At 42.7% G+C, this 25,855-nt stretch overlaps 1 protein-coding gene across 2 annotated transcripts; it reads left to right on the forward strand.

The window, feature by feature from the left end:
- Positions 1–2,471: 2,471 nt before the first annotated feature.
- Positions 2,472–25,107, forward strand: LOC134810138 (putative protein FAM157B). 2 transcript variants are annotated; one of them, XM_063811790.1, is made up of 5 exons: positions 2,479–2,605; positions 6,336–6,882; positions 16,333–16,528; positions 22,943–23,030; positions 23,687–25,107. In XM_063811790.1, the coding sequence occupies exons 2-4, from the start codon at positions 6,856–6,858 to the stop codon at positions 23,008–23,010; spliced, it is 291 nt and encodes a 96-aa protein (XP_063667860.1). In that variant the 5' UTR covers positions 2,479–2,605; positions 6,336–6,855; the 3' UTR covers positions 23,011–23,030; positions 23,687–25,107. The 2 variants fall into 2 exon arrangements, with proteins under 2 accessions (XP_063667861.1, XP_063667860.1); XM_063811791.1 differs by lacking the exon at positions 22,943–23,030 and having other exon boundaries at positions 2,472–2,605.
- The last annotated feature ends 748 nt before the right edge of the window (positions 25,108–25,855 follow it).

The following is a 25,855-nucleotide window of genomic DNA, read 5'->3' on the forward strand; positions in this document are numbered from 1 at the left end:
GGACCGCATCAAGTGAGGGCCAGGGTGGAAAAGCGGCCGTGCCGAGGTGCCCCGGAAGCAGCCTCCGGAGTGTGCGTCAGAGTTTCTGGCCATTTCAGCTAAGACTTTTCTTCTGACAGACTAGAAGTGAAAAAAAGAATTATTTACTTTGTTGGGAAATGTGACAAAAGGTTAAAATTCTACTAGTTCATAAAATATTTGAAGCTAACTTTGTTTTTATAAATAAAATTGTATTTACAATTTAAGTTTTAGTTCTCATCCTTGCTGTTATAAAAGTTATTCTAAGTTATGTCAGTCTTTGAGGGTAAATGTAGAGTATTTAAAATAGCCTATATTTGGAAAACTGAACAGTGTTTGTTGTCATGATTTTACTTTGTTCTTGACCACATTGGTCCCAGAGAAAGTCAAGGTCTTCACCCACGGATTCAAGATTCTTGTGGCAGCTGCTGAATTCTTTTCCAACAATGCTTGGGCGTCATCAGCGTCACGTTTGTGCACTACCCCAGCCCCAACCACAGACATGGGCAGGAGGAACAGAGCTCTACTGTGTAGCGTCACTGCCAGTAAGAGTCTGGCTCTCCCATGAAGCATTACTCTTCCTCTGCATGTATCTTAGAATTTCAAAAGCCATTTGGCCTCCATTTCTTTAGATTGTGGATAAGATCCATAAACTTGTACTGGGGTCACTGTTCCTCCAGCCTCTTTAGCACGTATCTGCAGTCTCATTTCCAGGCTGTTTCCTCTATGGGCCACTGCCTGCAGAATTCCCAGATGAATCCATTGCCCATTCCCTGTAGCCACATCTCCAAATCCACAGCCGTTCTCAGCAGCTGCCTACACACTCACATCCCAGAGGTCAAGTTGCCACAGCTGGTGTGTGTTTCCAGCCACTAGGCAACCCCAGGTCTTCATCTGAGCACCCAGGGCCAGAAGTCTCACCCTGTCCCCCATACCATCCCTTCCCAGCCAGCCACAGTTTCCTTCCTTCTGTTGCTCACACAGTGCTCTCAGCCCCAGATGCCCTTCCTGACACTTCCTCCCAAGGAAACCCAAGTCCTCCGTCAGGGTCCACCCAAATGTCCACACCCTCTGGTAGCCTCCCCAGCCCCAGAGGCTCCCTTGAGCTCCCTTCCCCCATTAGAGCCTACAGAGGCAGTGCTGCCCAGCAGACATCTCGGCTGGGAGTCAAACAGAGCAAGGCTATTTTGGTCCCTCTCTCCACTCTATGCGACCCTGAAATGTGCCCTGGCCTTAGGAAACATTCAGCTACATCAGAGAACGTGAGTATGCATGTGGTTTGTATAACACAGGCAAGACATGGTTTTTAGATACGTTCAGAATAGATAGTTACAGAGAACAGGTATGTTACATGTGGGAAGGAAGAGACACAAGGGCCAAGAGATACTTAATATGCATGAGGCTCCTGGGCACTAAATGTTCAATTCACAATGTGCCTTTATACAAGAGACACCTAAACATGCAGAACCATGGGGCCTTCGTTCACCACCATTCCTGGTGCCCATTCTGGTCGCATGCATCCTCTGCCCAAGAAACACGTAGAACCCATGGCAGTGTGACAGCTGCTTCTTGGCAACTCCACCATGATCAGGCACACTTGTCCCATGTCTGTCCCATTGAGCCGGTGTGTGTCATAAGCCCTTCAGCTGTGAGCACTCTTGCCCAGACCTCGGCTCTGGTCCTCGTGGTCACACCTGAGGGGGTGAGGTTGACTAGCAGAGAAAGAAGAGAACCGATGAATGTTGACAGCACAGGAATCAGGTCATACGGCCCTCCCATCTCCTTCCCTCAGCTTCTTGCTGTGTTTTACGAATGGATTTTATAAACCTGTGATTCGAGCATCCTCAGTTGCTTCTCGAGCCTTTCCGCTCCATGAACTCTGGGACAGCTTGCCTGGTACTGCAACTGGAGGACATCATTGCATCCAGAGAGCTTCCCACATGACAGTCTGTGAGCAAGGGACTTCGCCTCCCTGGATGGTGGTTTTCTTTTATGTAAAAGATGTGATCGTAGTCTCTATTTCTCAAGGGTGCTGTGAGAAACACACAGAATAAGTAACGTGAAACTGTGTGGCAGGTAGCGGATGCTCAGTAAAGTGAAGCCTGCCCTTCCCGTAGCCTTTCTCTTCCTCCACTGGGTCTAGACTTCACATTGTCCCATGGTTCGAGATCCTTGGTTCATCCCGAGTCTTATCATCATCCCAGAAGCTTGGAGGGAGCTCCTGGGGAAATCCAGCTTCACGGTCCCACACTGATCACTTCCCCTGGGCATGGCCTGGTAAATGCAGCTCAGATCTGCTCCCCAGGCAAGTCAAGGAAGTTGCTGCCCAGAAACCAAGTGAGGACATTTACAAGAACCGGCAGCGGCAGCAGCAGCAGCAGCAGCAGCAGCAGCAGCAGCAGCAGCAGCAGCAGCAGCAGAAGAAGAAGAAGAAGAAGAAGAAGAAGAAGAAGAAGAAGAAGAAGAAGAAGAAGAAGAAACTGGATTTGCTTTTTCACCAGAGGATCCAGATTTCCCTGTGGCCTCACAAACAAAAAAGAAGGAAGACGGAGCAGCACAGTCATCCCTTTGTGAAAAAGGCATTCAGGTAACTGAGTGACTCAGCAAGCCTGGGTCTTGGGGAAATTACGAATACCTGGTTGAAGGGCAGTCCTCAGGCAGAGCCCCTGAGACCTGTTGAACTCTAGAGTGTGGGAGCAGAGGAGATTCAGGGCCTGCCCAGGGGCAGTGTCCACAGGGGCAGAGTGCCCCCAGGACTCGCCCTGGCTCAGTTAAGGACTCCCCTCAGGATCTGCAGAGGTGCAAGGCAGGGTGCAGCTCTGCCTGGACTGAGCTGGAAATGCAGCCGTGTGGCTGAAGTGGCCACTTCCTGCTTTCTGTAAAGCAGCCACAGGGACCTGTGAACAGGTAAGACCCTTACTCTTGATTACTGAAGAACTAGAACCCAGGCTCCCTTGACCTTCTCTCCGAAAACCCAGATGACACGAGGACCCTCTCCCAGCTGAAGGTGCAGATTCATGCTTTAGAGTGTGGGGAGTCAGCGTGGGGGCACGTGAGTGTTTAGCTTAGGTGTGGGCCTCACAAAAGAGTCAAAACAAGTCAGCCAGGACTCCAGCAGCCTTCATTGTGTGAGAGATGCCAGCACTGTGGCCACAGCCTGACAGCTGCACAGGCCACATAATGTGTGGGGCCGAGTGGAAAACGTGGGTTTTTTGTTGTTGTTGTTGTTCAAAATCATGAGCTTCCAGGGGCGGCAGCAGAACTTTAAACTACTCTGAGGCCCTTCTGAGCACAGGACTTGGTATGACTGCACAGGGATACCCGGCAGGCCAAGTGCAGGGACAGAGCGGTCTGCCCAGAGGCCAGCAGGTCCCCAGTCAGTGTCTGGCACCAGCTCCCTTCATGACCTGGGCTGGCTCAGTTCCACGGGACTCCCAAGGCTGGAGGCTTCCCCGGAATATCATCCTCAGGGATTTCCCAACAGGAGCAGCCTCTGGCTTCAGATCTGTCCTTGTTTGACTCATAAATTATCACTCAGACTGAGAAAATTAACACTCAGTGATTCCTGAAAGGGTGCCCAGTGCAATAGATAATTTTCAAAGTGAGTTCATCGGGGGATTTAATAGCCAGGCAATGTCCATTAAAACAGCGACAAACATGGTGAGAAAAGGAAAAGTTCCAACTGGAAACTCATGCTGGCTTGACAGTTGTTCTCAGGGAGCAGAACAGAAGTGGGCATTTTCATTCTGGTTACACCATCAGCGATACCTCCACGGAGCCTCTTAGCTGGTTCCTCCTGGGTCTGGGCCACAGGCCTCCCAGTATTGCCGGTCTCAGAAGACATCTGTGGGCAGGTTCTGTAGAGGGAATCTGAGGCTGTGTGGGATGAGCTGCAGGACCCCATGTGGGGAAAGGCAGGAGGCAGCACCAGCTCCTTCACCAGGACCTGAGGGTACTGTGGCTCATCGGGGGCCATCGAGGACATGGAGACCCTGCACAGTGTTTGAGGAGTCCTGCTACATCAGTTTATTCTGGTTTAGGTGGTTGAGGGGAGACTCAGTGAAGTCTTGGGGGTTCAGGGCTACACTGCCAGCCTCTGGGACAGCAGCCCCAGTGTCCCCCGACCCAGGCCTTGCTCCTCCCTGCTGATGAATGCCCACTCTGCTCCCAGATGCACACCTGTCCTGAAGACACCCGGTTCTCATGCTCTTCTCTGCAGCACCTGAATTGGGCATTCCTGGGTAAAGTAGTTTAAGTTACTTTCACTTTTATCCACCTTGTTTCCGTTATTTCAACCATGCATGTCCCTTGTGTATGTAGGATAAAGGTGTCTAAGAATAAAGGTCCATGATTTAAAGTTTTTTCCTCTTCTTTCCCTGTCCTGACCACCTGATCATAAACTTGTAGAAATAAAGTGGATCTCATGTTGTGTATCTTTCGATGCATCTAGAGAGATGGTTATATTCATATAAATAAACGGGCACATCCAGCACACTATTTCTAGTTGTCGTCTGCTAATAAGTTTACATCTGGTAAATGCCAGTGTTTCATTAAATGGCTGCATTGCACATGAGTCAATCTGTGTGACAAAGAATATGGCAGGTTTTGCACAGCCTTTGTAAAGACATTCTTCAATGCTGCCTTTTAAAATAGAAATGTTAAATCCTGTAACTAATCAACCTATGCCTTGTTAGAGGGCTGACATTTTCAATAATTCCTTTACAAAGGGTAGTGAGATGCGTCAGATCCCCCAGTGGCCCCCAAGTAGGGACAGTGACAGTCAGCAGTTCTTTACGGACCTCTGCTCCATGGCAGGTTCTCCGCCGGCCCTGGCTGCGGGCGGCCGTCATCTAACAAGATGCTTCGGTCCATGGGTGGAGGACAAAGGCCTATGGGCTTGGGGAGCGAGTTCTTTCGTCTCCTACATGACCTTCATCTGCTCGCGTTTCCCACGAAGTGCATCTGGGTTGGAAGGAGATGGTGGTTTCCCACGGAAGTCTGGTCCCTAAGTGACGCCTCTGCTGCCTACATCAGAATCTCCCAGGCTTGCTCCACAATGGTCCCGTCACGTGGTGCAGACTCAGGCGCGGTCTTGTGTGTGCAGAGGCAGGCTTGGTCTTGTGTGCTCTTGATCATGCACCTAGTCACATCTGTTCTACAGTGTTGCATTCTTCTAATTTCCATGCACATCTTTGCATAGGCGTGTTCCCATTGTTCCCATGCCAATAAGTGGTGTGCAAGGTTCCAGAGTGCGCCAGTATTTCTTTAGTCGGTGTCATGCTGTTGGATATTCAGGTTTTTTAACCTAGTGTAAATAACATTCACATTTCTAAAAACCAGAAGAGTGTTTGTGATTAAGATATCATCTTAGTGGATATTAAATTGCTGCATCTGATTTCATTTCTCTTTCCCAAATAAAGAGTCAGTTGTGTGAGCTAGTCTCATTCTGAAACTGCACACTCCCATCCCAGAGGTAGAAAGCGAGATCTCCTGCCTACATTTCACAGAGCATGTGATTATGGAGGTGTCCAGTCCCAGCAAACAGACCCTACATTCTTTTCCTTCAGTGACTCAGACGCAATATGTGGACAGTCCCAGACAGTATCGCTCCCTCACGTTCATTAACCTCCAGAGATTAAACATCACCTGATACACAGAACTGTGGGCTCCCCATTTGGCTAAGCATCAGGTGCAGCCAGGTTCTTACCTAGGCGCACTTGACAAGGTGCTGCCAGATGCCACCAGCGCAGACAGTCAGCGAGCCCACCTCATGAGAGGGCACATGAGATCCCCAAATGAGAAAGAACTCTAAGGAGCCAAAATCTGCCAAGATGGGTACATTAAAGCTTGCAACTTTGCACGTGAGTGCACCCTCAGACTCAGCCAGTTTATTCTCCTTTGCAGTCCGTTCTGAAAAGTCCAGCCAGATGATGGCTAAAGAGTAGAGAATGGAAGGTGGAAGGCGGTTGCTGCTTGCAGAAGAGGCACGCTGGCAGCATTGGCAGGGAGGAAGAGACTGGAAACTGAGTAGCAGATCCGAGAAACCAAAATGCTCAGCAAATGAGGGCAGGTGGCATGGAGCTACTTCCCTGGGTCCAAGAGCCTAATTACGTTATTGTTCCATAAGTTCATGGACTGCGGTCATCAGGGAAAATAAAACACTGACTGGGGGTCGGTCTTTTCTGTTTAGAGGAGGCTCCCTGAAACCTCCCCCTCCCGGGTTCAAGCGATTCTCCTGCCTCAGCCTCCCGAGTAACTGGAACTATAGGCGCCCGCCACCACTCCCGGCTAATTTTTTATTTATTATTTTTTTGTAGAGACGGGGTTTCACCGTGTTAGCCAGGATGGTCTCGATCTGCTGACCTCGCGATCCGCCCGCCTCGACCTCCCAAAGTGCTGGGATTACAGGCGTGAGCCACCGCGCCCGGCCTCAGCTGGTTTTTCAAAAGTCATGGCAAGTAATTGTCAGAACAGTGAACTTCGGAGATTCACCGGAGGGGCGAGGCCACAGCTCGACCGCGAGCACCTGAGCATCCTGCACCGCCTGCGACGGCCGTCAGGGGGCGCGATGCCGCCTCACAGAACCTCAAGAGGCGCCCGGGTTCCGGCACAGACGCCCTGCGGCTCCAGGGGGCGGAGCCGAGCCGCCTCCTCAGGACCTACGCAGGAGACGCCTCCATCCCTACAGGGACACCTGAGAGGACCCAGCCTCCTCCTCCTCAGGACCCACTCGGGAGACGCCGCTGGCTCTATAGGAACACCTGGGGACCGTGGCCAGGGACGACCCAGCCTCCTTCTCCTCAGCTCCTCAGGAACGACTGGGGAAGCTGTGGCTTCATGGTCCCCGAGGCTGCCCGAGGAAAGGTGAGGAAAAAGCTTTCTGTCCCGGCTCAGTGTTGAGGAGGCCGCGCTGCCTCGCGCTCCACTTTCTCAAGTTGTATTTATTTTATTTTACAAAGTGGCCCATCATTAAGTGGCTTTGTTATTCATTATTACAGCATACCTGAGTTGTTTCATTTTTTAATTTTTGACCAATTTGGGTTTGTTTGGGGTGGATCCGGGACAGAGAAGGGAGAAACCCTGAGGGCAACATGGAGAGCCCCAGGGAGACGCGCACCCCACGACTTGCTTTTATTTGCGTTCCAGTGGCTCGTTTTTCTTAGAGTGTTAAAGTACTTGAAAAATATTGAAGAGCAGATGTAGATGTGAGTTTTCACAACCGTATTTTAAGTGTAAATACTGGACTTTGTCTGTTAAAAGGATTTTAGGTAAAATAAATTTAAGCGGAGTTTATTTCAGCAAAGGAATGGTTCATGAATCACGCAGGAAGCACCAGAACGGAAATCGGCTTGGGGCTTTGAGCTCTTAGGGTGGCCCCTAAGTGAGGCTCCTCAGTGGCTCCAGCTAGGCGACCGCCTGTTGTGGGGATGGTTCCCTCAGCGTCCCTAGTCATACAGCCAACAGGCTGCTGAGCTTTTTGGCATTGACTGTGGTTGGTTTGTTAATTTTTTTAAGTCAGTTCAAATGCCTCCAAGTTCGGTTTCTGTTTGGTTAGGGAAGGCCTCAGGCTAACCCCGCCTTATTTGCTTTAACATGTCAAAACCATAATTTATTTTTCATTTTACTTTCCTGGCATTAATAGAAGTAAATTCACATTTGTGTGTTATTCAGAAAGTCGGTTTAATTGGCAACCTATTTGTGATGGTGCATAAAATAATGTTTTTTAATCATTGGAGTCTTAGATTAGATGAACTATGTTAACTCTCTTAAGCTTTGTTATTAACCCATAACAAGAGTTAAGTTTCTTTTTTTCTCCTAGGCTTTGACCATTTAAAGTACACTCAGGCATCTCGTAACGATGTTATACTTTCTGAGAAATCTATCCTTAGGTGATTTCATCTTTGTGTGAACACTGTAGAGTGTCCTTATAAAACTTAAATGGTGTAGCCCACTCCACACCTAAGTTACATAGTATAGCCTATTGCTCCCAGGCTACGAACCTGTACAGCATGTCTCTGTACTGAATGCTGCAGTCATTTATAACACCATGGTGATTGTAGATTGTGATCCCAGAATATCTGAGACAGGTCTCAGTCAATTTAGAAAGCTTATTTTGCCAAGATTAAGGACACACCCTTGACACAGCCTCAGGAGGTCCTGACGACATGTGTCCAAGGTGGCCAGGGTAGAGCTTGCTTTTGTACATTTTAGGGATAGATGAGACGTGTAAGATATACAGTCATTTGGCCCAGTAAGGCGGGACAACTGGAAGCAGGAAGTGGGGGTGCTTCCAGGTCAGAAGTAGGTTGGAGACAAAAGGTTGCATTCTTTTGAATCCTTGATCAGCCTTCCACTGAATACACAATTTAGTCTGGCTCAATGAATCTGCATTTTTACATAAATAATAGGGCAGAGGAAGCAATCAGATATGCATCTGTCTCAGGTGAGGGATGACTTTGAGTGCTGTCTGTCCTTTGTCCAAAAGGAAATTCTTTGTGGGCAAATTGTGAGTGAGGTATGTAGCTTTTTATCTTTGTAGCTATCTTAGTTAGGAATAGAATGAGGGCAGGTTTGCCTGACATAGCTCCCAGCTTGACTTTTCCCTTGGCTTAGTGATTTGGGGGTCCTGAGATTTATTTTCCTTTCATGGTATCAAAACAGAGAAAAGGTAATGCTTTGAGCCATGAGCTTATGACAAGATGGCTAGGAAGGAATTTTTCAGCTCCATTTTTATCTCATGGGACCACCATCATATGTATGCAATGCATGAGTGTAAAATCACATTTAGTTAAGTCAGCTTACACTAAGCTATGGACCCAGATGGTCCTGGGGCCTTTTTCCACTGGGAGATCTTTAAGGACCTTTCTTAGCTTTTCTATGCTAATTGGTATATTCATAGTTGCCTTATTTCAGTGCCCATTTTGTTAATGTGTATTTTTACTAGGAAATCACCCATTTTTTCTAGGTTTCCAGTTTGATGCAATTATTTGACTTTTAATTTCTCCTCTGTTTTTAGTTTTGTACATAATTTTCCTATCTACTTTTGCACTCTTTTTTCCATCAACAATATTTTTAAAAAATACTTTTTAGCTTTTTTTGAAGAATTGTTATGTTTGACAATTTTTTATGACCTAATCATGACCGTAAATGATTTTTGATTAATTTCAGCTTAATGTCTTTTGTAGGGCACAACTGTTAAAATACAAAATTACAACAAATGTGGGTTTGCAGATCTTAATTGGCTTTTTTTTTTGTGGTTCTAGAATCAGGCAGCAGTCCAGACCAAAAATGGTTCAGAATGATCTGCCACACAATATGTGCAGGTTAAATTTATAGCCAGAGAAAAAAAGTGACATACAGAAAACAGAAGTGAGGTATAGAGGTGGCTGGATTGGTTACAGACCTGGTTACAGCCCGGATTTGCCTTCTTGGAACTTGTTTTGAACAGCTGGCTGCCGGCCATTGACTGACACTCGGCTGATGTGATTGGCTGAACCGCCGCTATTTGTTACAATTATACATTCCCAAGTCAGGTTTTCAGTTTGTTTCTATAGTAAATTAGGTTGCGATTCTTCTTCTTCTTCTTCTTCTTCTTTTTTTAGGCGGAGTCTCGCTCTGTCGCCCAGGCTGGAGTGCAGTGGCGCGATCTCAGCTCACAGCAAGCTCCGCCTCCCGGGTTCATGCCATTCTCCTGTCCCGGCCTCCCGAGTAGCTGGGACTGCAGGCTGCCGCCACCAAGTCCCGCTAATTTTTTTGTATTTTTTTTTTTAGTAGAGACTGGGTTTCACCTTGTAAGCCATGATGTCTCGATTTCCTGACCTCATGAGCCACCCGTCTCGGCCTCCCAAAGTGCCGGGATTACAGGCGTGAGCCACGGTGCCCGGCCGCGACTCTTTACAAGGACTCCTTGGGAGGCTTCTAAAGCCCAAATGTTGTTTGATGTAAGAATTCCTCCCTTTTGGTCAGCCTCTCAATTTTGAGATATTGATCAAAACTTTGGGCATTGGTGTCACTCTTTGTTATCGTTGTAAGTTGAGTTATTAGGACTTATTTGCTTTCAGTGTGGCATTTTCAAGTTTTATTTGGTCTCAGTGCCCTCTGGGCAATAGCAGAACACTGTGTTGTGTAAGGCGGAAATAAATAGAGCAATAGAAAATAACAACTGATTTGTTAATATCAGATTACTTCAAGTTACTTGTTTTGGTAAGAATTAAAGCAGAGGGGACTTCTTTATGCTGACTCAGGTAGACTGGAGTCTCTTCAGGGAAAAAGGGAGCTCTTTTGGGATCTATCTACTTCCTTAAAGTTTCAGCTTCGTTGTGTATCATTCAGCGTGAGTGTCTCCATTCTGGTTTTGCCTGCTCAGTGTGGCCTAATGCAGGAGTTGTGACCAAAACAATGACCTCCCGTAATTTGTTCAACAGTTCTCCCCTTTTGGTTAGGTTCCTACCTAGGTGAGGGTGTGACTAAAAACTTAGGGCATTAGCACTATTCTCAGTAACTATCATTTTAGGTTTCCGGTCTCAACACATCATTTAAGAAGTCAGTAAAGCTTTCTTCTATTGTGACAGCATATTTAATACTGAGAAGGAAAAGAAAATTTTTATCTTGCAAATGTGAGCTTCCTCTAAATTATCAGGTCCAGAGAGGCGTGGGAATGAGGCAGCAGTCACGTCCCATTTCCCGCTTAGCTAAATAATCATATCTTGAAGCCGCTTGCTATGTAGACTAGACTGACTGTCATCAGCTATAGATTAACCTAAGAGTGTCTTTGAATATTTTTTCCAGTGGCAAATATTTGCTTCTGTTGTATCGTAGCTGAAAGAAATGCTGGGAAACAAAATAAAGGCAAGCATTCATTAGAATAAGTGATCCAGTCACAAGGAATCAATTTGAACTTTTTTTTTTTTTTTCACAAAGTCATACTTTGAAAACATCCAGCCGTAAATTGAAATAGTCTCCAAAATGTGAATTTTTTTCCCTGGTTCTAAGATGACCAGCTTTCTTAGAGAGTGAACTACACCATAAGAAAAATGATACGACCATGTTTACACATATATGTTATCTTAACATAAAACATGTAAAAGGGGCGTTTCTTTGAAAGTATGTATTAGTCTGTATAATTTACTTTGCAGTATCATGAATGCTCTTATTTTTAAAAGTAGGAGTAGTTACTGCCAATTATTAATTTTTAGTAGAAATAATTTAGCAGATATCTGAAAAAATTACAATTTTTAAATAGAGGTTTTATTTTAAATTAGTTTTAGATTCATACAGAAATTGGGAAGAAAATGCAGATTTCCCATGTAGACGCAACCTAGTTTCCCCTCTTTTTAACATATCAACATGTATCAGATAGGTTTAACATCTTTTTTTTTTTTTTTTTTTCCAGACAGAGTCTCAACCAGGCTGGAGTGCAGTGGCGTGATCTCGGCTCACTGCAACCTCCGCCTCCCAGGTTCAAGCAATTCTCCTGCCTCAGCCTCCTGAGTAGCTGGTTTTACAGGCGCCTGCCATCACGCCCGGCTAATTTTTGTATTTTTAGTAGAGATGAGGTTTCACCACGTTGGCCAGGCTGGTCTTGAACTCCTGATCTTAGGTGATCCGCCCGCCTCAGCCTCCCAAAGTGCTGGGATTACAGGCATGAGCCACCACTCCTGACCAACATCTTATATCATTTCTTGTCATAGTTAATGACTGGATGTTACTATATTATTAAATAAGCTCACATCTTATTTGGTTTCCCTTAGTTCTGCCTTTTTCTCTCCCAGGATCCTATCTAGGATCCCATAGGACATTTAGTCATCATGTCAGGCTGTTCTTGGCTGTGGCAGTCTCTCAGACTTTACTTCTGAGGACCTGGAACAGTGTTAGGAGGATTGGTCAGGTATTGTGTAGAATGTCCTCCATTGTGGTTTACTTGGGGTTTTTCTCATAATCAGCCTGGGTTTAGGGGTTTGGGGGAAGCAGAGCAGATGTGTAGTGTGTCCGCAAAAAGAGTCAAAGACCATAAAATATTTGAAGAGATGTATTCTGAGCCAAATATGAGTGACCATGGCCCATGACACAGCCCTCAGGAGACCCTGAGAACATGTGCCCAAGGTCGTTGGGGTGCAGGTTGGTTCTATACATTTTAGGGAGATAGGAGACATCAATCAAGTGTATTTAAGATATATATTGGTTCGGTCCAGAAAGGTGGGACAACCCAAAGGATTAGGGTGGGGTGGGGCTTCCAGGTTATAGGTACATTTAAAATTTTTCTGATTGGCAGTTTGTTGAAAGACTTACTATCAATAGAAAGGAGTGTCTGGGTTATGATAAGGGGTTATGGAGACCAAGGTTTTATCATGGAGATGAAGCTTCCAGGTAGCAGGCTTCAGAGAGAATAGATTGTAAATGTTTCTTATCAGATTTAAGGTCGTGTTGATGTTAAATGCTGATTGGCTTTTCCTGAATTCCAAAAGGGAGGAGGGCATACTGAGGCATGTCCGACCACCTCTTTCCCATCATAGCCTGAACCAGTCTTCCAGGTTAACTTTGGTGTCCCCTGGTGGAGAGGTGGTTGTGGGAAAGATCTTTGAATTTTATTTTTGGTTTGCAAGTGCTAGTCTAGTCACTTCATGCTCTCAAGATGTGTTATCACCATTAATGTTAACTTTTATCACTTGGTTGAGGCAGTGTTTTCAGGTTTTTCACTGTGAAGTTACTTTTTTCCCATGTCTATATTGTATGTATGCTTTTGGAGGAAGTCATCATGCAGAGCTCATACTTAAGGAGTGGGGAGTTAGCCCCACCTCCTTGATGGCTGAGTGTCTATATCAGGTATTTGGAATTCTTCTGTATAAGAGATTTCTATTCAGCCCATTTGCATATCTGTTTAATCATTTATTTATACCAGTATGGATCCACAGATAGTTACTTTAATCTTTTGGTTGTTATCTAATTCTATAGTATTTTGTTGCTCTTTGTTCATACCTGTGGCCATTGGTAGCTCTTTCCACTGGCTCCTTTTACATAATTTCATGTTTTTTTAATAATTTATTTCTGTTACTTCAAAAGTACCCTGGCTCATATATTTTCTGTCCCAGTCCTAGTTTCAGCTATTTCTTCTAATAGCCCTGATTTCTTTTGTTAGAGAATGGTATGAAAAGCTTACATCTGGACACTAAATATGGTCATTGCATCATGACACTTACAGCTGACAGTGCAAAGAAATATATGTGTGTCTTCTAACTTATATGTACCCACTTAATTATAAAGGTTTCTATGTGGAACCATCTGTGTATATGTTAAGCTAAATGTGAGTTTATACTTATGTTGTATATATATATTCTGACTCATTATGACAGAGATCATTCTAGGCTTCCCTATTTTTTATCTGTAACTTCTCACTGTAATAGTGAGGAACCTGGCTCCTACTATCTATCTGCCATTTATTTCATCCCTTGTACCATTGGGAACAAGGAATTCATTCTTGATCAAGATTCCAGGTTGGGACTTAATAAGAAATATATGTTTGGTCTGTGTCTGCAGTTCCTGGTACAGAGCTCCTAAAACTATTACAATTTCCTGAACAGTAGGAGCATCTTGTGTTCTAATATTTGGTCTTTGGCCCGGGTTCCTGACGCAGAGTTCCTAAATCTCTTGGAATCTCCTGGATAATAGGAATGGCTTCTGTTCTAATAAGGACACTCTGTGGGTTCCTGGATGGTTTCAGGATGGGGATGGTCACCAGGAAGACCAAGCCATGATAAGAAGGTTGTAACTTTTAGCTTAACATGCAATCCTTTGAGGGTGTGAAGGGACTGGAAATTGAGTTAATAATCTGTCATGTCTACATGATGAAGCTTCCATAAAAATTCCTAAAATATGGAATTTGGAAAGTTCCAGATCAAGGCTGACAGATTTGATGTCTAGTGAGGGCTCATCTATCATAGATAGTGCCTTCTAGCATGTCGTGACATGGCAGAATGGGGAAACGGGCTCCTAGACGCTTTTATAAGGGCACTGGTTTCATTCATGAGGACAGCACCCTCATGATCCGATCACCTCTCGGTTACCTCTGAATACCATCCCTTTGGGGATTACATTTCAAAATAGGAATTTGGGGTGGGGGTGTACACACATTGAGACCATAATAACTGGTAAACATAAGTAAGTATTTCCTAGTTCCATAAGCCATCATAGCAAATTGTCAAACCTGAGGAGGGGGTGTAGGAATGCCTAGTTTCTAGCCAAGTTATATAGAAGTTTGGGTAAACTGGGGATTCATTACTTGTGATTGGCATCTGAGGTTGTGGACAGTCTGGTGTTACTAAGCCCTTAACCTGTAGGGTGTATACTAACTCCAGGTAATCAGTGTCACAGTTGAATTACAGGATACCCAATTGTTTTCCAGAGAGTTGGAAAATTGGTTGGTGTGGGAAACACCCCCCCCCCCAACAATTTGCTGTTAAAAGTGGAATGTTGATAGTATAGAGGAAAATCATGGTTATTTTTCTTTTTACAGATATAGTGGTTTCAAAATTAACTATTATCCCTATGGGAAATAACTTTATAAAATAGAGTCCACTGTTCATGTATATAGTACATTTTGTTTTTAGTCTATGGATTCTACTCATTTCCAGCTCAGCACCTTTGGCCCACCACTTGCAACATACATTGGTAATACAGTTAGATTCTTGGTTGCACTCTGTATTTTGTCCTTAGATACTTCCACATCCTAAATAATTTAATTTGTGTAGATTGTGATTTGTTCTTTGTGCATTAAAATTCTGTGGGTTTTATCAAATGCATACTGTCAGATATCCACTACTGAAGTAGCATACAGAATACTTCAAATCCCCACCCCAGACAGTCACTGATCTGACTATCATCTCTTTGGTTGTGCTTTTTCCAGAATGTCATATGAATGGAGTCATATAATGTATAGCATCTTCATACTGCCACCCTTTACTTAGCAACATAGATGCAAGATTCATTCATTTCTTTTCATGGATTGACAGTTCATTCCTTTCTGTTGGTGAATGGCATTCCATTGCATGGTTGTACTTCAAATTGATTATGCATTCAGCTATTGAAGAATGTTCTGATTACTTCAAGTTTTGGCCATGATGAGTAGAGTGGCTCGTATATAATTACATGCTAGTTTTTGTTTGAACAAAATTTTTCAAAGCAGCTGTCTAAACATACACAATTTAGGGGTGCATTTGTTGGATTGTAAGGTAAGACTTGTTTATCTTTGGGAAAAACTGTCAAACTGTTTCCCAAAGTGGCTGTACCCATTCATGCATTCTGCCAGTAATGAATGGCCGTACCTATTGTTCTTCAACCTCCAATTGTTACTGTTGAGCTTTTTTAAGAGTCCCACAGTTGTACTAGGTGTGCAGTGATATCTCAGCATTATTTTAATTTCCAGTCTCCTAATGAGATATATTGAGCGTCCTTTTGTGTGATTATGTGCTATCTGTATATTTTCTTTTTTTTCTTTTTTCTTTTTTTTTTATTGAGATAGAGTCTCGTTCTGTCACTCAGGCTGGAGTGCAGTGGCGTGATCTTGGCTCACTGCAACCTCCACCTCCTATGTTCAAGCAATTCTCTTGCATCAGCCTCCCAAGTAGCTGGGATTACAGGCACCCACCACCATGCCTGGCTAATTTGTTTGTATTTTTAGTAGAGAGAGGGTATCACTGTGTTGGCCAGGCTGATCTCAAATTCCTGACCTCAGGTGACTCACCCGCCTCAGCCTCCCAAAGTGCTGGGGTTATAGGCATGAGCCACCACACCTGGCCTGCTATCTATGTATTTTATTTGGCTGGATGTCTGTTCAGATATTTACCCAGTTTTATTTGGGTTTTTAGTTTTCTTAGTGTTCGTTTGAAGAGTTGTTTGTGTATTTTCAATACAGTTTTTAAAATCACGTTTGTATTTTGTAAATATCTTCTCACAGTGTGTCTTGTCTTTTTGTTCTCTGAATAGGGTTTTTCATAGTAGAAAATTTAGTTTTATAAAGTCTGTTCTCAGTATTTTCACGAATTGGCACTTGATGCTGTGTGTTAAAACTCAACACCAAATCCAATGTCTCTTAGGTTTTCTTTTAGATTATTTATAGTTTTGCATTTCAAGTTGTAGTCTCTGGACTATTTTGAGTAGGTTTTTGTGTTTTAATTTGTGTATAGAGTCACTTCATTCTATATGGCTTCCAAATAATTCTTCCATCACCATTTATGCGAAAGGTATGGATATAGTGGCCTTTATTTCGGTTTGAATTTCCAAAATTATGACACTGAATAAACTGAATATTGAATTTTATAGGTATTTCAGGACAGCCAGGAGGGGGCGCACATCCGCCGAGAAACTGTGAGCAAGAGCGTCTGTGCTGAACCATGGCTCCACCAGAGGGCGCGCGATCCCGCCCCAACCAACTTCCCGCTGAGGTGCCAGAAGCAGCGAGGAGCTTCAACTTCCTCAGGGCAGCACGAGGGTCATGTTAATTTGGTGTTCTTCATTGGTGAGTAAAAAGCTCCTGTCCACGGCCCTGAGTGCCAAGGAGTGAGTCTTTAGAGTACTCAGCAGAGGAAGAAATTAATCTAGAAAAATAAAACCCCCAGATCTCACTGTTTGGAGTATACCCTAGTATCATGGTCAACGTCCAAGACACAGTGGCTGCTAATATATATTCTTACAGTGGCCTCTAATATAATAATCACACTGTGCTCTACATTACTATGATATCGACACCGTGCCCTAACACCCATATAATATTCGCACCATGCCCTAACACTGATGTAATTCACACCATCGCTTCCAATACTAATGTAATAATATCCACACCATGCCCTATCACTGATCTAGTCCACACCATCGCTTCCAATACTAATGTAATAATATCCACACCATGCTCTATCACTGATCTAATCCACACCATCGGTTCCAATACTAATGTAATAATATCCACACCATGCCCTATCACTGATCTAATCCACACCATCGCTTCCAATACTAATGTAGTAATATCCACATCATGCCCTATCACTGATCTAGTCCAAAACATCGCTTCCAATACTAATGTAATAATATCCACACCATGCCCTATCACTGATCTAATCCACACCATCACTTCCAATACTAATGTAATAATATCCACACCATGCCCTACCACTCATCTAATCCACACTATCCCTTCTAATACTAATGTAATAATATCCACAACATACCCTATCACTGATCTAATGTACACCATCGCTTCTAATACTAATGTAATAATATCCACATCATGCCCTATCACTGATCTAATGCACACCATCGCTTCCAATACTAATGTAATAATATCCACACCATGCCCTACCACTCATCTAATCCACACCATCCCTTCTAATACTAATGTAATAATGTCCACACCATGCCCTACCACTGATCTAATGCACACCATCGCTTCTAATACTAATGTAATAATATCCACACCATGTCCTAACACTGATCTAATCCACACCATTGCTTCTAATACTAATGTAGTAATATCCACACCATGACCTACCACTCATCTAATCCACACCATCCCTTCTAATACTAATGTAATAATATCCACACCATGACCTATCACTGATCTAATGCACACCATCGCTTCTAATACTAATGTAATGATATCCACACCATGCCCTATCACTGATCTAATCCACACCATCACTTCCAATACTAATGTAATAATATCCACACCTTGCGCTATCACTGATCTAATCAACACCATCGCTTCCAATACTAATGTAATAATATCCACACCATGCCCTAACACTCATCTAATCCACACCATCGCTTCCAATACTAATGTAATAATATCCACGCCATGCCCTATCACTGATCTAGTCCACACCATCGCTTCCAATACTAATGTAGTAATATCCACATCATGCCCTATCACTGATCTAGTCCACACCATCGCTTCCAATACTAATGTAGTAATATCCACACCATGCCCTATCACTGATCTAGTCCCCACCATTGCTTCTAATACTAAAGTAATAATATCCACACCATGTCCTATCACTGATCTAGTCCATACCATCGTTTCTAATACTAATGTAATAATATCCACAGCATGCCATAACACTCATCTAATCCACATCATCGCTTCTAATACTAACGTAATAATATCCACACCATGCCCTAACACTGATCTAATCCACACCATCGCTTCCAATACTAATGTAATAATACCCACACCATGCCCTATCACTGATCTAGTCCACACCATCACTTCCAATACTAACGTAATAATATCCACACCATGCCTTATCACTGATCCAGTCCACACCATTGTTTCTAATACTAATGTAATAATATCCACAGCATGCCCTAACACTCATCTAATCCACACCATCACTTCTAATACTAACGTAATAATATCCACATCATGCCCTAACACTGATCTAATCCACACCATCGCTTCCAATACTAATGTAATAATATCCACACCGTGCCCTATCACTGATCTAATCAACACCATCGCTTCCAATACTAATGTAATAATATCCACAACATGCCCTAACATTCATCTAATCCACACCATCGCTTCCAATACTAATGTAATAATATCCACATCATGCCCTATCACTGATCTAGTCCACACCATCGCTTCCAATACTAATGTAATAATATCCACAGCATGCCCTATCACTGATCTAGTCCACACCATCGCTTGTAATACTAATGTAATAATATCCACAGCATGCCCTATCACTGATCTATTCCACAGCATCGCTTCTAATACTAATGTAATAATATCCACACCATGCCCTATCACTGATCTAATCCACACCATCGCTTCCAATACTAATGTAATAATATCCACACCATGCCCTAACACTCATCTAATCCACACCATCCCTTCTAATACTAATGTAATAATATCCACACCGTGCCCTATCACTGATCTAATCCACACCATCGCTTCCAATACTAATGTAGTAATATCCACATCATGCCCTATCACTGATCTAGTCCACACCATTGCTTCCAATACTAATGTAATAATATCCACACCATGCCCTACCACTCATCTAATCCACAGCATCGCTTCCAATACTAATGTAATAATATCCACAGCATGCCCTATCACTGATCTAGTCCACACCATCGCTTCTAATACTAATGGAATAATATCCACACCATGCCCTATCACTGATCTAGTCCACACCATCGCTTCCAATACTAATGGAATAATATCCACACCATGCCCTATCACTGACCTAATCCACACCATCGCTTCCAATACTAATGTAATAATATCCACACCGTGCCCTATCACTGACCTAATCCACACCATCGCTTCCAATACTAATGTAGTAATATCCACATAATGCTCTATCACTGATCTAGTCCACACCATCGCTTCCAATACTAATGTAATAATATCCACACCATGCCCTATCACTGATCTAATCCACACCATCACTTCCAATACTAATGTAATAATATCCACACCATGCCCTACCACTCATCTAATCCACACCATCCCTTCTAATACTAATGTAATAATATACACACCATGCCCCATCACTGATCTAATCCACACCATCGCTTCCAATACTAATGTAATAATATCCACACCATGCCCTATCACTGATCTAATCCACACCATCGCTTCCAATACTAATGTAGTAATATCCACATCATGCCCTATCACTGATCTAGTCCACACCATCGCTTCCAATACTAATGTAATGATATCCACACCATGCCCTATCACTGATCTAATCCACACCATCACTTCCAATACTAATGTAATAATATCCACACCATGCCCTACCACTCATCTAATCCACACCATCCCTTCTAATACTAATGTAATAATATCCACAACATCCCCTATCACTGATCTAATGTACACCATCGCTTCTAATACTAATGTAATAATATCCACATCATGCCCTATCACTGATCTAATGCACACCATCGCTTCCAATACTAATGTAATAATATCCACACCATGCCCTACCACTCATCTAATCCACACCATCCCTTCTAATACTAATGTAATAATGTCCACACCATGCCCTACCACTCATCTAATCCCCACCATCCCTTCTAATACTAATGTAATAAATTCCACACCATGCCCTAACACTGATCTAATCCACACCATTGCTTCTAATACTAATGTAGTAATATCCACACCATGCCCTACCACTCATCTAATCCACACCATCCCTTCTAATACTAATGTAATAATATCCACACCATGACCTATCACTGATCTAATGCACACCATCGCTTCTAATACTAATGTAATGATATCCACACCATGCCCTATCACTGATCTAATCCACACCATCACTTCCAATACTAATGTAATAATATCCACACCTTGCGCTATCACTGATCTAATCAACACCATCGCTTCCAATACTAATGTAATAATATCCACACCATGCCCTAACACTCATCTAATCCACACCATTACTTCCAATACTAATGTAATAATATACACACCATGCCCTATCACTGATCTAGTCCACACCATCGCTTCCAATACTAATGTAGTAATATCCGCATCATGCCCTATCACTGATCTAGTCCACACCATCGCTTCCAATACTAATAATATCCACACCATGCCCTATCACTGATCTAGTCCCCACCGTCGCTTCTAATACTAATGTAATAATATCCACACCATGCCCTATCACTGATCTAGTCCACACCATCGTTTCTAATACTAACGTAATAATATCCACAGCATGCCCTAACACTCATCTAATCCACACCATCACTTCTAATACTAACGTAATAATATCCACACCATGCCCTAACACTGATCTAATCCACACCATCGCTTCCAATACTAATGTAATAATATCCACACCATGCCCTATCACTGATCTAGTCCACACCATTGTTTCTACTACTAACGTAATAATATCCACAGCATGCCCTAACACTCATCTAATCCACACCATCGCTTCTAATACTAACGTAATAATATCCACACCATGCCCTAACACTCATGTAATCCACACCATCGCTTCCAATAGTAATGTAATAATATCCACACCATGCCCTATCACTGATCTAATCAACATCATCGCTTCCAATACTAATGTAATAATATCCACGTCATGCCCTAACACTCATCTAATCCACACCATCGCTTCCAATACTAATGTAATAATATCCACATCATGCCCTATCACTGATCTAGTCCATACCATCGCTTCCAAAACTAATGTAATGATATCCACACCATGCCCTATCACTGATCTTGTCCACCCCATCGCTTCTAATACTAATGTAATAATACCCACACCATGCCCTAACACTCATCTAATCCACACCATTGCTTCTAATACTAATGTAATAATATCCACACCATGCCCTATCACTGACCTAGTCCACACCATCGCTTCCAATACTAATGTAATAATATCCACACCATGCCCTATCACTGATCTAGTCCACACCATCGCTTCCAATACTAATGTAATAATATCCACATCATGCCCTATCACTGATCTAGTCCACACCATCGCTTCTAATACTAATGTAATAATATCCACACCATGCCCTACCACTGATCTAATGCACACCATCGCTTCTAATACTAATGGAATAATATCCACACCATGCCCTATCACTGATCTAATCCACACCATCGCTTCCAATACTAATGTAATAATATCCACACCATGCCCTATCACTGATCTAATCCACAACATCGCTTCCAATACTAATGTAGTAATATCCACATCATGCCCTATCACTGATCTAGTCCACACCATCGCTTCCAATATTAATGTAATAATATCCACACCATGCCCTATCACTGATCTAATCCACACCATCACTTCCAATAGTAATGTGATAATATCCACACCATGCCCTACCACTCATCTAATCCACACCATCGCTTCTAATACTAATGTAATAATATCCACACCATGCCCTATCACTGATCTAATGCACACCATCGCTTCCAATACTAATGTAATAATATCCACACCATGCCCTACCACTCATCTAATCCCCACCATCCCTTCTAATACTAATGTAATAATGTCCACACCATGCCCTATCACTGATCTAATGCACACCATCGCTTCTAATACTAATGTAATAATATCCACACCATGCCCTAACACTGATCTAATCCACACCATCGCTTCTAATACTAATGTAGTAATATCCACACCATGCCCTACCACTCATCTAATCCACACCATCCCTTCTAATACTAATGTAATAATATCCACACCATGACCTATCACTGATCTAATGCACACCATCGCTTCTAATACTAATGTAATAATATCCACACCATGCCCTATCACTGATCTAATCCACACCATCACTTCCAGTACTAATGTAGTAATATCCACATCATGCCCTATCACTGATCTAGTCCACACCATCGCTTCCAATACTGATGTAATAATATCCACACCATGCCCTACCACTCATCTAATCCACACCATCCCTTCTAATACTAATGTAATAATATCCACACCATGCCCTAATACTCATCTAATCCACACCATCGCTTCTAATACTAATGTAATAATATCCACACCATGCCCTAACACTAATGTAATATCTGCACCATTCCCCAACACCAATACAATATCCACACCATTCCCTAACACTAATCTAAATGTCCATACCATGCTGTAACACTAATATATTGACACAATGGCCTCTAATACTAATAAATATAATACTATCTAGTAAGTGGACCCTGTTGACATTGAGACTTTTTTAAGGGTTTTACAGCTTTGGCTGAACTATAGCCTCTGTAATGGATTTTGATGATGTGTCTGCTTTGCTGGCATGGTATTGACATGGTTGTTTTAAAAAGTAACTTACTTTCCAATAATGTCATATTTCTAAGCAACTTCCAGTAGTAGTACAAAATACAACTTGTTTCTTCCCTTAGATTCCCCAACAGTTATTGCCGTACCAGATTTGCAGTGTCGCACAAAATACTGCGGTATATTGCACTGAAAGCATGGACGCTCTCCCAGGTAACTACCACATAACCCCTAGATCAGGAAATCAGCATTTTTCCTACATGATAATTCGGTCCACAAACTCCCTTCACTTTTACCTCGTGCCACACTTGGGAGTATAATGTGTGTTTTTTTTTTTTTCATTTGGATCCAGTTTTCTTTTCCTGGAACTGTTCCCCAGACTTTCCTGCATATTTATGACCTTGACACATTTAAGGAGCACACAGGTTTTTGTTTGAACAGCTGTTTTCAGGTCTTTGGGGTATATACCTAGGAATGGAATCATTGAGTCATATGGTAAATCTATTTGTAACTTTATGAAGAAACATCAAATTATTTTACACGTTGGCTGCACCATTTTGTCACATATTGTCACATATTGTCACAAGCAGTGTTTAAGAGTTCAAGTTTCTGCACATCTTTGTCAACACTTGTTATTTTTTAGTATAACTATTCTTGTGTGAGTTAAGGGTTATCTCTTTATGGTTTTAATTATGGTAATGATGTTAAGCATCTTTTCATGTGCTTGTTGGTGAAGTGTGTATTAAAGTCTTTTGTCAATTTTTAGATTGGGTTGTCTTTGCTGTGGAGTTGTAAAAGTTCTTTATACATTCTGGATAACAGACACTAATGAAGTATCTAATGTGCCGACATTTTCTTCCATTTTATAGGTTGTTGGAACGTAATAAGAGTTAATGTGTGGTCTCTGCTGCAGTGTCCTGAAACAGAGCGCTAAGCCTCGGGAATGTACGAAGTAATGTGTCTTTCGTATGCTAATGAAATGATTGATGGCTGGGGGCACCTGGATAGCCTCAGTGGGGCTGGCTGCCAAGGGAAGCCACCTTGTCATTAGAGGATTTGAAATTTCTTCCCCCGTCCCATCTCTGTGAAGGGGAGAGGTGCTGATGGTTGAGTTGATCACCTATGGCCACAGACGTAACCAATTTGCCTGTGTAATAAAGGACAGGGTTGGGAGAGCATCTGTGTTGCTCTCCCAACACAGGAGATACTGGGAGAATCATGTCTGGTGAGGGCATGGGTGGCCTGCATTCCTTCCACATACCTCACCTTGTGCATCTCTTCGTCTGGCTTTTCATTTGTAGCGTTTAAAAGATCCTTGGTAATAAGTCAGGAATAGTAAGTACACTGCGTTCATGGGTTGTGCAATGTGATGTAGCAAATTGCTGAACCCAATAAGGGTGTTGTGGGAGCCTCCAATCTGTAGCAAAGTCAGACAGAAGGTAACCTGGGAACCTACTGTTTGTGGTTGGCACCTTAAGTGGTTACAGTCTTGTAACGGAGTACCCATATTTTCTTACAGAATAAATGAATTAGTTTTACCATTTTGCTGTTCCTGCACTTAGCTCTTTAGGAATGCAATTATAAGCTTTACTGTCTCTCCACCAGACACTTCCTATACTGCAAACTTTTCCAACTGTGTGATAACTTAAAAGTTCCAGGGACCAAACCTTGAAACAAACTGGCACTTCCATATCTCTCCCCCACCAGGAGATTGGCAGCAGACAACAGTCAATTTACAACCTGGCTCTGCCCATGGTGGTGCTAGCAAGATCACCTAATGGAGAAAACATCAGAGCATGTCCCATAGACCCTGCACCTCCTCACCTCATCCCCTGCATGCCATTCTGGCAAGTCCGAAAGCCCTGCTTTCTGCCCAGAAAGTGGAAGCGCTTCCCTTAAGGCAAGAGCCTGTATGTTCCCTTCAGCTAAGCTCTGGCATAAAGTCACTTTCTTTTTACCATCCTTGTGTTTGTCATTTAAATTTGCAAGCAACAAGGGGCATGACGTGTATTCCTAGGACTGAGTCCTTAGCCTGTGGGGTCTGATGCTTTCTCCATTTACTGTCACAATTGGGTTGCACTGTAGGACACCCAGCTGGTACCCAAGATTTGGTCTGTGTGGGGAAAAAACCGATGTATCTGGTAACAGAAGTGTTCTGTGTTGAGTGTTGAGAGTATACTATAAGACAGTTGTTTTTCCTATTATAACATTTTGTCTTTCAACTTTTTTCTTCATGTCTTCTGAGACGTAAAAGTTGTAAATTTTGAGGAAATAAATTGATTTATTTTTCCTTTTGTGGTCTGTGCTTTTGGTGTCAGATGTAAGAAACTATTGCTACATGTAAGGTCATGAATGCTTAACTGTATGTTTTCTTCCAGAGTTTTTAGTTTTCACCTATTTTGGTCTTTGAGCCATTGTAGGTTAATTTTTTATGTGGTATGAGGTAAGGATACAATTTCATTTCCCTTTATGTGGATAGCAAGTTGCCTTACATCACTTGTTGAGGACAGGATTCTTTCCCCAATTTACTGGTAATGGACCTTGTCTAAAATCAGTTGAGCATAGAGGTATTGTTTTCTGTCTGGACTCCCAATTCAATTCAGTTGATCTTTCTGTTTATTCCTGTGCGAGGATCCCACTGTTTTTATTACTGTTCCTTTGTAATAAAATTTGAAATTGGGATGTGATCAGGATCAGCTTATCCACTTCTGTCCCAAGGCCTTTGGGATTTTTGTAGGAATAACATTGAATCCACGGATTGCTTCGTGTACTTTGGGAAACTTAACAATGTGGTCTACAAATCCACAAATAAGATAAGTTTTTACATTTATTGGGAGTTTAATTTCCTTAAGTAATGTCTTATAATTTCCCTCATCTAAGTCTTGTCATTTCATTCCATTTATTCCTAAGTATAATATTGCTATTGGTTTAGAGATTATTCATTCCTAGCATATGCATATAAAATGGAATGTTTGGCCAGGCACCGGGGCTCATACCTGTAACCCAAGCAGGTTGAGAGGCTGAGGAAGGGTTAGGGT

This window comes from Pan troglodytes, chromosome 4 (genome assembly GCF_028858775.2).
Source record: "Pan troglodytes isolate AG18354 chromosome 4, NHGRI_mPanTro3-v2.0_pri, whole genome shotgun sequence".
NCBI classification, from domain to species: Eukaryota; Metazoa; Chordata; class Mammalia; order Primates; family Hominidae; genus Pan; species Pan troglodytes.